Source organism: Fusarium vanettenii (assembly GCF_000151355.1).
Source record: "Fusarium vanettenii 77-13-4 chromosome 8 genomic scaffold NECHAsca_17_chr8_1_0, whole genome shotgun sequence".
NCBI lineage: Eukaryota > Fungi > Ascomycota > Sordariomycetes > Hypocreales > Nectriaceae > Fusarium > Fusarium vanettenii.
The window spans coordinates 266828-281529 of NW_003315868.1; the positions used below are offsets into that span (position 1 = coordinate 266828).

At 48.7% G+C, this 14702-nt stretch overlaps 7 protein-coding genes across 7 annotated transcripts; 4 read left to right on the forward strand and 3 right to left on the reverse strand.

Annotated features, from left to right (window-relative positions):
• Nucleotides 1-437: 437 nt before the first annotated feature.
• NECHADRAFT_95243 (uncharacterized protein) lies at nt 438-1707 on the reverse strand (the record flags this gene model as incomplete). Its single annotated transcript, XM_003047018.1, has 7 exons — nt 438-733; nt 797-991; nt 1040-1153; nt 1211-1309; nt 1356-1365; nt 1416-1493; nt 1549-1707. 7 exons carry the CDS (start codon nt 1705-1707, stop codon nt 438-440), a joined length of 951 nt encoding a protein of 316 aa, XP_003047064.1.
• Nucleotides 1708-3605: 1898 nt separating this feature from the next.
• On the forward strand, nt 3606-4910 carry NECHADRAFT_46166 (uncharacterized protein; the record flags this gene model as incomplete). Its single annotated transcript, XM_003046842.1, has 6 exons — nt 3606-3639; nt 3704-3774; nt 3833-4044; nt 4097-4193; nt 4262-4553; nt 4642-4910. The coding sequence occupies 6 exons, from the start codon at nt 3606-3608 to the stop codon at nt 4908-4910; spliced, it is 975 nt and encodes a 324-aa protein (XP_003046888.1).
• A 664-nt stretch (nt 4911-5574) lies between these two features.
• On the forward strand, nt 5575-6111 carry NECHADRAFT_83332 (uncharacterized protein; the record flags this gene model as incomplete). Its single annotated transcript, XM_003046843.1, has 2 exons — nt 5575-5787; nt 5839-6111. 2 exons carry the CDS (start codon nt 5575-5577, stop codon nt 6109-6111), a joined length of 486 nt encoding a protein of 161 aa, XP_003046889.1.
• A 464-nt stretch (nt 6112-6575) lies between these two features.
• On the reverse strand, nt 6576-8488 carry NECHADRAFT_83333 (uncharacterized protein; the record flags this gene model as incomplete). Its single annotated transcript, XM_003047019.1, has 9 exons — nt 6576-6722; nt 6772-6954; nt 7004-7332; nt 7379-7697; nt 7748-7909; nt 7963-7977; nt 8026-8232; nt 8289-8366; nt 8417-8488. The coding sequence occupies 9 exons, from the start codon at nt 8486-8488 to the stop codon at nt 6576-6578; spliced, it is 1512 nt and encodes a 503-aa protein (XP_003047065.1).
• A 577-nt stretch (nt 8489-9065) lies between these two features.
• On the forward strand, nt 9066-10226 carry NECHADRAFT_46448 (uncharacterized protein; the record flags this gene model as incomplete). Its single annotated transcript, XM_003046844.1, has 1 exon — nt 9066-10226. The coding sequence occupies one exon, from the start codon at nt 9066-9068 to the stop codon at nt 10224-10226; it is 1161 nt and encodes a 386-aa protein (XP_003046890.1).
• Nucleotides 10227-10937: 711 nt separating this feature from the next.
• On the forward strand, nt 10938-11752 carry NECHADRAFT_28041 (uncharacterized protein; the record flags this gene model as incomplete). Its single annotated transcript, XM_003046845.1, has 2 exons — nt 10938-11384; nt 11435-11752. Coding segments are annotated over 2 exons (765 nt in total), but the record flags the coding sequence as incomplete, so codon positions are not given.
• A 200-nt stretch (nt 11753-11952) lies between these two features.
• On the reverse strand, nt 11953-13023 carry NECHADRAFT_6160 (uncharacterized protein; the record flags this gene model as incomplete). The annotated part of the gene is made up of 1 exon (XM_003047020.1): nt 11953-13023. A coding segment is annotated over one exon (1071 nt), but the record flags the coding sequence as incomplete, so codon positions are not given.
• Nucleotides 13024-14702: the final 1679 nt, after the last annotated feature.

Genomic DNA, 14702 nt, shown 5'->3' on the forward strand with positions numbered 1-14702 from the left:
AAGGCCGGGTTCCATGTGGGTTCAAGTCCTGGGTCCCCAGACAGAGACAACCAATCACCTTGTCGGCCAGTGCAACGATCTCGGCGCTAATGCATCCAGCTTATGGTTGCATGAGCAGGGAGAAGTGGAGTCGACATGATAGATATCTGGACACATTCTGGTTGTACTTCAACCCTGGTATGCGGAGTAGTCTACCGGCTTTCCTACGAAATGCGCCCTATGAGAACTCATCATGAGCGATGTGTTTGAGTTTCAACAGCAGATATTACACGCGGCAGCCGAGCGGTGTTGTGTTCACAGCAAGGGTGTGCAGCCAACGCAAGTTGACAGGGGCGGCCAGAGGAGGCAACAAGACTATCAGGATAATACAAACTAAACGAGTCTATTTTGATGCCATTGCAACTGCAGTACGACGATTGCAGTGCACTGTCGTTAATCTAGTGACCGACCATCGACTGGAAGATAGGAGAGAATCTCTCTCCAACCGGCTTAGCATCGTCCACAATCTTTCGCATCGCCTTCAACTCCTCTTCCGTCAACACGACATCTCGAGATGCCCAGTTCTCTTCCAGGCGTGAGGCTTTGGTCGTGCCTGGGATAGCAATCAATCCCTGCGCGGCAACCCAAGCCAGCGCGATCTGCGCAACTGTGCAGCCTTTTGCGGTCGCTAATTGCTTGATCTCATCCACGATTGCCTTATTTTTGTAGAAATTTTCGCCCTGGAACTTGGGGACTGTGATATTGAAGTTAGTTTTCTATGATCGCAGCATTGCTGTAAGCACATATGGCGACCTACCAGTGCGTCGGAAATCATCAGGCGCAAAGTCATCCGGGGACTTGAACTCAAAGTCATCCACAAGCCAGCCGTGTCCTAACGGGCTGAATGCCACAAATGCCACCCCCAATTCCTTGGCTGTGTCGATAAGACAATTGGTCTCGTGTAGTGTCTCAAAAGCCGAGTACTCGGCTTGAATGGCATCGATCTTGGCGACTTGAATGTGTTAGCATCTTGTACTATTATGGTCACTGGCATACGAACTCGAGTTTGCCTTGCGCAAGGTCTCAGCAGAGCATTCAGATAGCCCAATGTATTTGACTTTTCCAGCGCGGCGGAGTTCATCTAGGGCACCAATGGACTCCTCGAGAGGGGTATCTTAACCACATAGTCAGGACCAATCCGAAGGATTTTGCTTGGGGGATCTCAACGCACTAGGGTCGATTCTGTGGAGATAGTAGAGGTCAGGAGTAAAACCAAGCCTATCAATTGTCCCCTCGATGTATTCCTTGATGTGAGCTGCTGAGTTAGTCACTCTTCGCGTAGGTCCAAACACATCAAATCCGCATTTAGACGCCACTTCGAAATATCTGCCGTAAGCGATCATGCAACATGTAAACCTTGAGGCTCTGCTACTTACCAAAGAGCTTGTCACGGACATTGTGCTTCTTAATAAGTCCCCAAGCAGCTTCTCGTTTGCGCCATTCTTGTAGGCAACCTAGAACCCAAGGCCGTCAGAAGTAATGCCTTTAGCTCCCTCGCGAGTGGCTTACTGCTGTATCCCAAAATGTGCAGCCGAGTTCGACTGCTTTCAAGAGGACCGGCTCAGCCTGTTCGAGGTCCAAGTCGCTCCCCATGGCAGAATTCAGACCCATGGCGCCAAAGCCGGGGACAGGGACTTGCTGGCCGCCAAATGGAAGTGAGTTGACCATGGTGTAATTTCGGCAATCTAGAAAAGGGTTAGGATGACGATGCCTCGACGATGCGACGCTTACATTTGAAATGGCGGTACGTCGATTGTGATAGATATCATGTAAAGGGCATGAGTGTGGGAGGGAAATTATTGGAATGTCCAGGAGCGGTCACGCAGGTATAAGGACCACTGTTCGATCCAAATGTTGTAAATCATACGGTAGAAAAGGCCCCTACCTTTCTATAGATGCGCCGTGCTTACGGAAGGAACGCTAATCGCCGATATATCCGGTCACAATGACTTTACTTTGACGCGTGCTATTGAGATTTTAGCACCAGATCCGTACAGATTACGTAGTTTGTACTAGTTGGCCTCTTTAACCTGCGCTAGGCAAGGTGGCCATTCTTCAAAGGATTAAGAGGAGACGTGCTGGACTTATCTCTCTGCCAACCTCGAAGCATCATATCACATGCACAGCAAGCGACGCAACGGATGGTAACTAGCAGATCATGTGGCGGGATTGGGGGAAGGACAGGAGTTAGCGACATTCTCACAGAAGCAGAAGGCCGTCTCCTTTTGCCCATCCCTGAATCACGCACAGAGGTTCAGAGCTTCACGCAAAGAGCATACGAGGACTACAATCATGGCGCCCCGCGACTAGATCACCTCAACATTTTAATCCGGCTTAATTTCCTGAATGCTATTTCACGCAACGCAGCGCTCGTCGGTTTTACAGCTGAGGGGCCTTGTTGATAAGCACTGCCCAGCCTTCCTTGGGCGGACTCGGTCACGGCCTTACCCGGATTGGTTCCACCCTACAGCGTTGCGGAGGCGTATCAAGTTACTTATTCAGAGATCACATTAGGAATTGATCTTTGGAAACCACTGGAAGAAGAAGCAGAAATGAATTGCTTAATGCCAACCTTCCGGTAAGGATTGACTGAGTGACTGATCAGCTCCTAGCCGAGTAGGTACTGCCATGGACATCCTTTCTAAACTTACATGCATGTTGAAACCACATGAGGCGCCGGAGGGCCAGACACCGGGAGGACGGACTCTTTGTAGAGTTCATGACTGACATTGACGGTCCTGTGTAACTCCTTCGGGGTTTTATTCGGCGTTGCCCATGCGTAGTGTCGGAGGTATCTGTTCCCACTTCACTACCCCACAACTTACAGGGATTTCGGAGTACTCCCTACATAGTTAGCTCCCACAGAGACTGCTACGCCTGTCATCCATTTGCATTAGATGCGTTGTCTAACTGTTACTCAATTAGATGTTCTGTTAAGAGAATGTAGTGGATCCAATAAGATCGACCTCGCAAGAAACGCGCTGGGGGGCTCAGGCTAACTTCAAAGAGCAATAGAGCAACTCTAATCGGAACTGAAACCGGTGATAACGTGGAATTCATAATTCGGTCAACCCTGGCAGCCCGCAAACTCCGCTCCGTCACGCTTTAGCTTTGCAGATGGGCCCATGATTCGTAATTTCAACATTCGACGCAACGAATGTAGTCCGCTTCTCCTCGCCAGTAAATTGTTAGAGCCACAGGTTGCTTAGGCCATGCCGCTGCGACGCATGAACGTTTGGTGTCCAGTTCAGGGTTAGAGCAAAAGAAGCTGAGAGAAGGTCCAGAATGATGAACTCGTACTTCGCAACAAGGGAAGTCGAGTGTGGCATCCAGCTCACAATCCCCTCTCTATCCCACTCACGCCGAGACCCACAGGTCGGTTGACGTAAACTCCGCTTGCTGCAATGCTTATGGCGTCTTGTCTATAAAGCACCTTACCACCACATCTGAGGGCTTCTCATCTCTTTTCCAACATAATTCATCCATTTTGGTCCAGCCAATTCAAGTGATATCAAGCGGTTACTGTGGAAACTTCGTTTATAGTCGCCCACGCTTTTGCACTCATCATGGTCAAGATTGCCATTGCGGGAGCTTCTGGACGTATGTTGCCTTTCAAACTTCACAATGTTATTCTCAGTTACTTACTATTCTGGCCGTGATATAGAGCTAGCCCGTGAAATCTTGGATGGGCTTGTCGATGCTGGCAGGCATGAGATAGTCGGTCTAGTTCGGAAGGTACTATTGCCCCTTAAATCCTTGCTGAAACTCAAGTACAACGCAGCTGACATTCCAGACTCCCTCATCATTTCCAACACTCTCGGGGGTTCAATGGGTACAGACAAATTACGAAGATACATCAGAGTTGGTTCGACTTCTCAGCGGCGTTCACACAGTCCTATGCTTCTTCATAGCTCACAAGGATCCAAAAGGAGCCGCCCAAAAGCGTTTGATCAATGCTGCCGTCGACGCAGGAGTCAAACGATACGCTGCTAGCGAGTGGTCCATGTAACGCCCCAAATGAACATAGTACTGCACGGTGACTAATCATGAGCAATAGCGGCACAAAGCTCGAAGAAATTCAGAATATAGTGCCTTGGTACGCCAGCAAACTCGACGTCCGCACATATTTACAAGAACTTAACCGGGGAGAGAAGGTAAGCAATATGTCTTTTTCTGAGTCAAATTAATTTAAATCCGGCACCTATTCATACAGGTATGACAGGTTTTGGAGTACACGTTATTTCATCCCGGACTATTCATGAACTACCTCGGCTATCCTCATTCGACAACCAAGCATGTCGCCCTCTTTCCGGTCAACTTCGACTTCAAGGATATGCACGCTATCGTAGATCAAACGCATTTGGAGAGTAAGGTGACATACACCGCTGTTGAGGACATCGTAGCAGTCGTTGTTCGTGCGGTAGAGTACAAAGGTGAATGGCCCACGGTAGGGGGTATGATAGGAAGTGAAGTTACAGTCGCTCGCCTCTTAGAGCTGGGAGAGAAAATTCGAGGTAAGTGTGTGGTCTTTATGTCGAATAAGTAAATTGATACTCCCTCCTTTTTCCCCCCTAGGTCACCGCACTAATATACACTCCATAGGGAAGTCATGGAATATCGAATGGGTGGAGGAGAACGACCTTCAAGCGGGTGTCCTGAAAACAAACTGGTTGCCAGCTTTGCCTGATACAACCATGTCTGATTTCCCAAAGGACCAGCAGGAGGCGTTCAACAGGGCTGTCGTGATAGGCACACTGATCGCGACCGCCCGAGGAGCATGGGCTGCGACAAATGAATGGAACCAGCTTCTGCCTGACTATGAGTTTACGAGTCTAGAAACATTCCTGCGCAAAGTCTGGTCGCAAAAATAGAGAGAGACATAGGTCGAGGTGTGCTGCAAGGCCCCCGAATGGCAGCCCAGACAAGGCGCTGGGAACGGGAGGGTTATCTATGTTCTCTAGAGTAGAGCCCCTGCCAAGCTGCAATGCTCTGAGACAACTCAACGTAAGCGATGTTTAATCCCTCCAACGTTAAATAGTGTTCATGTTCCCCAAACATCCATTATCACCGTCGTTCGCAGGATTAATAAATATTAATACAACCTTATTACACCGAACCATAAATATCTGCTGTTTGCTACTTTCCACCGTCTTGATCACATGGCTGCGTCTTTCACTTCGCATGCCTTAGCTCTTTAGGAAAACCAGTCTCGGGGGCATGATTTTTTCTTCCTGTACGTTCGAACCAGCTGCGGTTAGTAGTCTTGGATCCCTCCCAGCTCTTGCTACGGATGTGGGATTTCCTGGCTCTCTGGTGATAGTCTCGGCATGGTCCGGGAAATGCCACGGATTTTAATTCCGACAACCCCGCAGTCTAAACCCCAGTAGTTGAAGCCTCATATTTGGCCAAGCTGCCATGGGATAACATTACTGTCACGCCAATACAATAAATTATTCAAGTCTCTTCGAGGATACGAGCTTACTTGTTCTTTAATCCATCCAAGACCTGAAATATAACGTCAATCCTCAGTTCAACATGCCTTGGCAAAAAATTGATCATCATTTCACCCATCCTGAGTTGGATTACAACTCTCACCCCAACTTCCAACCCTGCATCAAAGTGTCCGTCTTTTTCAGAAAGATCGATTCAATCGATTATGATACTTTTTTCGGCCACTGGCAGACCGTGCATGCTGATTTAGCTGTGGCCACGCTTGCATTTCGGAACCACATCGTTCGATATGCACAGGTATGCTATTAGATGATAAGAAACGTTGAACAGATAAACTGAGTCCTTTAGCACCACCAAACGCCCGAGATGAAGGAGCGAGCTAGAAGCCTGGGAGAGGGTGTTTTGGATTACGATGGCTGTGCCCAGCTTTGGGTCAGAACGTGGGACGATTGGCTGGCCTTTTACAACAGCAAAGAATATGCTGCGGCGTTGAGTGATGACTGCGATAGGTTCATGGCGTTACCAATGACATACATGATTGGTTATGAAAACCTCGTGGTAGGGGATGCCTCCAAGCGGATGGGTGGCAAGGATGGTATGGATGTTGAGAAGCTTAAGTAGTTTGCAATTGAGGACAAGAAACTTTTCTAGAACACTAAGAAATAATGAGAATTAAATATCTAGTGACATAAAAGGGCATTTCTGTGCAGGTAGTAGAAGCTATGAGTTATATAAAAGAGTCAAAGAATATCTATACTGATAAAGAATCTAAACATAATCTTGCCGTAGTAAATAAGCATCATACGAAGTGCCTCGGAGGGGAGTAGATTCTAGAAGCCATAATTGACAGAATTGTATGATCTTCTGGATCAGTTATCATCAAGGCCAGGGCTTTAGCCATAATAAACACATCAACACATCATGGCATCATATCCCAACCAACACAGTGGCCTTGACATTGTACAAACGTGCATTATAGAAAACGAGAAGCAATATGACTTTGGTCTCGATATTTATGATCAATCAGCCATTCAAGACTTCCAAAGCACCTCGTCGTGCTAGTGCCTCATATTTTACAACACAGCTCAGGATTCCTCGACATGCAGTGATGTCACTTGCCCCTTCTCTGCCGCAGCACTGCTTTGCATGATCAACCGTTCCGCCAAGATGGTATGCTTGACCTCTTCCCTAGCAAAGAGCACATCAATCTCCTCCAAGGTCTTTCCAGTAGTCTATCTTATGGTTAGTGTTTTCCTTTTCCAGGGCAATGTCTACGCTTACCTCGGGACACATGAAATAAACGAAAAAGATTGCCACAAAGCAAGACAATGCCATCCAAATCCATATCTTCCAACCGACATTCTGAAGTGCGATACCACCAGCAAATACTGTAATGAAAGAAAAGAGCCACTCGCCAAAGGCTCCGGCGGCTGCACCAGCATGTCGAAGCTTGAGGGGCGCAATCTACAAGGGTGTTAGCGAATCGCATGAGGCATCCAACATGACGCGTTACCTCGGGACCGTAAAGCCAACATATACCGATCCAACCGTAGCCGAATACTGTATTATAGACAAAGATGGCGCCAACCGCTGTCCATTGAGTAGCGAGGGTGGGATTGAAAATGCCAATCATTGCAACGAAGATTACCATGCAGATTGTCAAAACAACTGCGGACCACATGAGAATACTACGTCGACCAAATTTCTCGACAGTCCAAACGAGAGGAACCGTTCCAAGTGCAAAGGCAGTATTCATGATTGCAGCCAGGAGCTGAGCCATGAAGGGTGACAGACCGATTTGAGCAAAGATGACTGTGCTGTAGTAGACGGAAAGATTGATACCTTTGAATAGATTAGAACAGAATCCTTCATAGGCCAGGAGACTTACCCATCATCTGCTGGATGGCCAGAATAAGAAAGGAAATTCGAATGCGACGCCCGACTCGAAGATCGCTACGGTCCCAGATAAGATCCAAAAGATTGAACCCCTTGTCGCTCTCAGACTCGAAGGCGATGCTGGTCAGAATAGAGTTCTTCATGTTCTGAACCCTTTCATCGTGGACCTCGGCGTCAAAGATTTGACACAAGGTTTTATCGCCTTCCGCTTCATAGCCCTTTGCGTAGTACCATCGGGGAGTATCAGGAAGCAGAAGCACGATGCTGCCAGCGCAAACAGCAAATAGAACCTGGAGAGCAACCGGGAAGCGCTGCCATATGGTTAGATCTTTGCGAATGGTCACCTTGAGCCACCACTTACCCAAGAGATTTGGTTGTCCATGCGAGTGAAGCCAAAGTCGATCCAATACGCGATGGCAGCACCCGAAACCAAGAAAATGCAGGTGACAGCAACATCAGGCCCGCGTTCTTCGTGTTGGGTGCTCATTTCGGCTTGGTAGGTAGGGATGGAGCAGGAAATGAACTATTCGAATCAGTGATAAGCTCAAGGGACTAATGTTTGTAATAGATACTCACACCAATTCCAATGCCCTGTAAGGGGGTCAGTCTCTAGGATCATGGGAATGCAAGTGTACTCACGCAAAAGATGCGACCAACGATCATGTGAGGAACGGACCATGCTGAGGCCAGGAGACTACCACCAATAACAACAAAGAGATTTCCCAAGAGGATACAGTTGCGACGACCGAGAGGCATGCCAATCACGGTTACTGCAAGCGAGCAAACGGTAGCGGCAAGAGTATAAGCTGATGCGATCATTGGAATGACATAGGTTCCGATTGGATACTGATAGTAATGTCAGGGGCAAGTTCTTCTTTGATCGGCTTGGAATGATGACTTACACCCATGGCATGCAGGAATGGTTCGGTCTCCTGGATGCCACCAAGGACACCCGCATCGTAGCCGTAGAGACAGAAGGACTGTAAGTGATGTTAGAGTATGGTCAACAGGCCGCATAGGGATTTCATACGATAGCGCAGCTCGTGGAGAGCAACCGCTTGATCGTCTTTCCCCGGATCTTGGACTTGAGACGGGCAAACATGTTCAAACGCCGTTAAGGATATATCTTGGAAAGACTTGGATGAATATCTCGATTGAGGGATACCAACGAAGCGGTGTCCTTGAATTGGTTGACCATAGTTGGCATGCTTGCTGTACTTATGGTACTGCTGAAAGACGCACAGATGGTCTCGATCTCGACCCCTATCAAGACCCACATCCCCAGATTCCCTCTCCGCACGTTATCTCTCCCCGCAATTTCCCCAGACCAAACGCATTGCACACACATGAGTTCGGTCACCTGCCACGGCTCTCGGCAGGAGACTAGGCTATTTAGAAATGGGTGTCCTGCACATTGCCGCGGAATCCTTTTCCGTTAGACGCAAGGGCTGTCCATGAGTCAGTTCCTCGCAAGAGAAGCTTGACCCCAACCGGACATGACAAACATGACACATGTACAACCATTGGAAGTACATGTTCTGTTACTTTTACTAATCAAGTTCATGTTCCATCCGCCAGTCTCTTGAGGGGATCCGTCGAGAGCCAAGCTATATAACGTCCGTTGACTCGCTACATACACTGGACTAGCTATTGACACAACGAAATCAAGGTTGAACAAAATGGCAGCAATCACACAATCCGTTCAAGATGAGCCCAACGTGGCGAATGATCTTTCCAACTCTCGGCTTTTTAAACCCATCAAGATTGGCAACATGAGGCTTCACCATCGTATAGCCATGTGTCCTCTGACTCGTTATCGAGCCTCGGATGAGCATGTCCCTACGCCTTCTTTCCAGGATTATTACGGCCAAAGGGCATCTGTTCCCGGCACACTCTTAATTTCAGAAGGCACCTTTATCTCTCCGGCACATGGAGGATTCGCCAATGCACCTGGCATCTACACTGATGAGCAGATCAAGGCGTGGCGACCTGTCACGGATGCTGTTCATGCAAAAGGAGGATTCATATTCTGCCAACTCTGGGCACTCGGCCGAACTGCTGATCCCGACGTCGCAGAGAAGGAGGGGATTACGTTTCGCAGCTCTAGCGACGTTGCCCCGGATTCAGTCCGACCCAAGCCGAAACCATACACCATCCCCGAGATTCATGAGTGTATTCAGACTTATGCGCAGGCCGCTAAAAATGCCATTGAGTCTGGCTTCGACGGCGTCGAACTCCATGGAGCAAACGGATATCTTATCGACCAGTTTATCCAGGACAAATGCAACAAAAGAACCGACATCTATGGCGGTAGCATTGAGAAACGTTCCCGGTTCGCCGTCGAGGTGGTTGAAGCAGTCTGTGATGCCATTGGCCCCGAGAGAACAGGCATAAGGTTCAGTCCTTGGAGCGTTTACAACGACATGCGGATGGAGGACCCGATCCCACAGTTCTCAGATCTGATTGAGAGGCTGAAGCCGTTCAATCTTGCATATCTTCACTTGATAGAATCCAGGATTGCTGGTGCACAAGATGTCGAGTCTTGCAGCACCGACAAGTTGACCTTTGCCATTGACATCTGGGATGGACCGCTGTTGATCGCTGGCGGGTATACCCCTGAGAGTGCACGAAGGCTTGTGGACCATGATCATCCCACCAAGGATATCGTGGTTCCGTTTGGGAGATATTTCCTCTCTACGCCAGATCTTCCATTCCGGATCCAGAGAGGACTGGAGCTCAACAAGTACGATCGCGCAACTTTCTACACGCCAAAGGCAATTAAAGGCTACACCGATTATCCTTTCAGCAAGCAGTTCTTGGAATTCATCAAGGGTAGTTAGAACGATTGAGGTAGTAGAAAGAGATGCACTTTTAAATACCGCTAGTCCCAAAAGTTGCTGACAACTGATGTCATGTAATGTATTGCCTTTTGACTTGAAATTCCATCAATCAAGAGCTTTGCAAGAGTTCGGCCGGCCAGCGAGACTTTGAATGATCTACAACCAAGACACAGGGGTTAGTCCACTCCACGACGCGTCCCCGTACCATAGAGATCTAAATCCATTAGCACTTGACGTATAAGGCTCAATTTCACCTTGTGGTATGAGTTTGACACTGTTGCAACCTGTGACGGTACAGTGATGCGCAAGACAAGTCGTCAGATTAGTCAAGTAAAGCCAAGTGTTAGCAGGCTACGTTGCCAACAAAGACCCTCTAACCCTGAGTTTGGTATATTATTGATGTGTGATGGGTTGGCATGGCTTGACTGCACCGAGGACCTCGGGACTTCTCCTTGACGCCGCGGACGCTAAACCCGACATTTCATGCTCACGGAATTAAATCCCGCCGGAAATTGATGGCGAAACACAATCTTGGACCCCAGATTTCCCCACATCCTGATAGCCAAAGGTGTAGTCTATCAGTTGTACTTAAACTGTATCGGCTTTGAACAAGCTGTCATGCAACGCAACATTAGCAACGTCGCCCAAACCAGTTGCCAACACTCACCTTCTTCCCATTTCTGTTGCTATTCAACCTTGAAGTATCTCACAATGCCTACAGAGAAAGTCATCATCATCACTGGTGGCGCTTCAGGAATGGGTTTGGCTGTTGCCAGATCGCTAGCCACAGCCGGTTGGAGAGTTTATATTCTAGATCTCAACGAAACTGCCGGTGCAGCTGCCGTCCATGAGAACCCAGAACTCCGGTTCACTCAAACTGACGTCAACTCTTTCCAATCTCTATCTTCTGCCTTTGACAATATCTTCAAAGCTGAAGGTCGACTTGATGTGGTGTTTGCCAATGCTGGCATTCTTCAGAACGACAACTTTTACGAGAAAGCAAGCTTCCTGCCCCCGCCAGAACCACGCCAACTGAGCATTGACATCAACCTGAAAGCCGTCATCAACACTTCGTATCTTGCACGACAGTATTTCCTAGCCTCCGGAAACCTTTGCCAAGATCCCGTTCTGATAATGACAGCCAGCATTGCAAGCTTTGTACGTACCCACTGACATCAATCGTTGGTCACGGAACTGATGAAGCATAGTATGCTCAAGAGTTTAATCCTCTATACACAGCCTCCAAAGCTGGTGTACTTGGATTCATGCGATCGGTGGCTTATCCATTTTTCAAGGACGGCATTCGAACATATGCCATTTGCCCTGGGACTATCCGCACAAACCTACTGACGAGCGAGATGTGGAGGGCGTTCCCGGCTGAGCAGTTGACCCCAGTTGAGACCGTGGTTTCCACCGTTCAATATCTTATCGATGGCGGAACTATCACTGATTCCAAAGGCAGAAAAGTAGCCGAGGATGAAAATTATGGGTTAGCGGTCGAGATCTTTGGCGAGAGTATCTTTATCAGGGACCAGATGGAATATAGTCATGATGGAATAAGGCTGTTATGTGAGGCTGCAAGTTTAAACAATCAGCAAGCTAGTCTAGTAAGTAGTAATTGAGGTTTTTTTACTGTGACATAAATATATTGTAACCGTTATAAGATACAGTTATAAATGTCTCATGCCGGAATACCAAGTAGACTGGTCCTTCAGGCTAGGCGGTGAAGGACATCTTGCCCTTGGACCCAACGCTCCACGTTCTCTGCAGTTTCAGCGTACCAAGTATTCATCAGACCTTCATCAACATATCCCATGTGTGGCGTTGTAAGAAGAGCAGAACGTCCATCTCGACCCCAATAGTTAGCTCGTCTCCATGGGCTAGTCAGTGGCAGTGGCTCGATATCGAAAACGTCCAACGCAGCTCCTCGAATCCTGCCTTGCTCCAACGTATTCAATAGGGCTTCTTGGTCAATTAACGGCCCGCGTGATGCGTTGACAAGCAGTGCTGACGGTTTCATGTTATCAAGTTCCTTCGGGCCGACGATGTTGCGTGAACGGTCGCTCAGCACGTAGTGCATGCTCACGACATCGGCACTGCGGAAGAGGTCTTCCTTGCTCACTGCCTGAAATGTTTTACTGCCTTCGATTCCACCGTCAGTTGGCAAACCGACGGCAACGGCCATCTGGTCAGCTTTTTGCTGCGTGAGATTCTCGCTCCAGCATACGACGCGCATGCCCCAAGCAAGGTGGGCAACACGGGCCACGGCTGCGCCGAGACGGCCCAGCCCGACGACGCCTAGGGTCAAACCAGGGAGGCCAGTCGCGAGTCCGCTCTGCCAGCCAGTACCTGCCTTGATCGCGGCATCATCGGCGGCAACGTTTCGTGCCAAGGCTAAAATCAGGGCCCAGGTGTGTTGTGTTGTGGGATGGACTCTGCCCTTCTTGATATTGGGCCGCGAGGGTCCGGTCTGATCGGTTCGGCCAAGACCAGGAGCAGCGACGACAATAATCCCCAGTCCCTTAGCCGCTGCGAGATCAAACATCTCAAACTGCGTTCCAGTGGCTAACAAAAGTTTCAGGTTGGGGAGCTGGTGGAGTAGAGAGCCTGGGAAAGCGGTTCGTTCGCGGACTGCGGAGATGAGGTCGAAAGGGCGGAGCCTCTCAACTAGGCGCGCTTCCTCGGCATCATTGAAAGGGACAATAGTATCATTGAAGGTGGTGATGCGTAGCTGTGAAGATGGTATGCTGGCGAAGTGTGGTGCTGATGTGTTCAGGTAGTCATCAAGGATGGCAAGCGATGGGATTTGCTGTGAAGCGCCAGCTATGCCTCGTCTCCCGAGTAACGGCTTCAACAAACGTGACATCCTAGGCGCCATGATAGTGACTAGGGAGATGGCTTGCGATGAAAGCTGCGGTTGTCGTTTGAGTTGTTTAAGGACACGATTTAGCTGCGGGGTAGACTATTCTTCCCCGGGATATGGACAAAGGCAGGGATGAGCCAACCTTACAAAGAGCTGTTTCGGAAGTCTGACAGCAATCGGCCCCTGATAATGTCTACCAATCACAGAAGCCCTTCTCGGTCAACTTCACCCGATTCCAACAAGGATTCTCAGAGAGCTCCCGTGTCTTGAACACAGCCTGCGACGACACCCTCTATGCCATCTATATCACTGCCCCTTCTAGACTATCATAGTGCTTATGCATCAAAAGAATGAGGCAGACATGTCCCAAGAGCAGACGAAGTACAGCACTAGCTGGTAAGAAAAGTCCCCTTCTGCGTACGACAACGTTAATTTAGCTCCTCTTTGGTCTTCCAAAATGTTCTCCAAGATCCTCGGCGCACTATTGGGGGCAAGGCCGTGGCGCATGCCGGATAGGTACAGTTAGTGGGAGAAGCTTGCACAGTTAGCCCGGCCTGCATACTCGGCTCCTTTTCGCTCCGATCTACTTGTGTAATCCAGTTCTAGGTCTTCTACCCAATATCTTTGTTATGGAATTTTTCAGCACTGGATTTTAATACTGATGTGAGTGAGAATTTTCAAGTGAAGGTTTTATTATTCGTTATTTCTGGTCAAAGGCCTCCTTTGGAGACGCCGTTATACTGAAGAAAAATCCTCCCCCAAATGTTCTTAGACTCTCATTATCCCAAATCTCGTCTCGAGGTCCAGGGTAAAGGCTGAATAGCAAGGACGCCTATCGTAAAGATCGTACCTAAAGCAAGGGACCTCTCGGTCCCTAACGCCGCTAACTAAAGATCTTGGCCTCAGCTTCCCTTGGGTCATACGATTTCAAAAGTACTGTTCGGAATGGCCGTCGATGGCTAGGCTCGAAGCAAAGACCGCTCATCGAGTCTCAAACTCTTAGCTCGCGGCAGAATTAGGTTCCCCAGGATAAAGCGTTACGCGTCAACTCATGATAATAACAGTAAATGAGCAAGCCTAATTTCCATAACCCCGTGGCACGACGACTAGGCCGATTTCAGGTTATGCATATAGAAATAGAACCAGCAAAGCTGTGAAAGTTCACGCCGCGTCGGTTCCGCGTTGTTTCTGGGGTCGAATACGAGACCAGAAAGACCGAAGTCAGCAGTTAGCCTGCAGGGACCATACGGCGGTGCATGCACAAGATAGCACGGAGCTACATAGTTATGGACTAGCTTGACTGGTAAACTCTAAGCTGTTAGAGAGCCATGAAGCTGGGTCGGTTCTTTCCGGTGGTTTTACAGGGATGAATAAGAGGAATGTCATTGACCTTGCAAGGGCAAAATCTGACGACCGTGATAACCTTCAAAGTTAGTTTATTGTCTCGGCAGATGGAGATGGTCATGTTCTTCTGCCGGCATCTGCACATCGGCAGATTGCTTTGCTGTGTCTTGTATTTTCGGCAACTGGTACCAGGGACATATCAAAGTAAACCAAGTCTCATGCACTGCTTGAAACATCTATAAAGCTGCCATGGTCACCTCGTCCTGTAC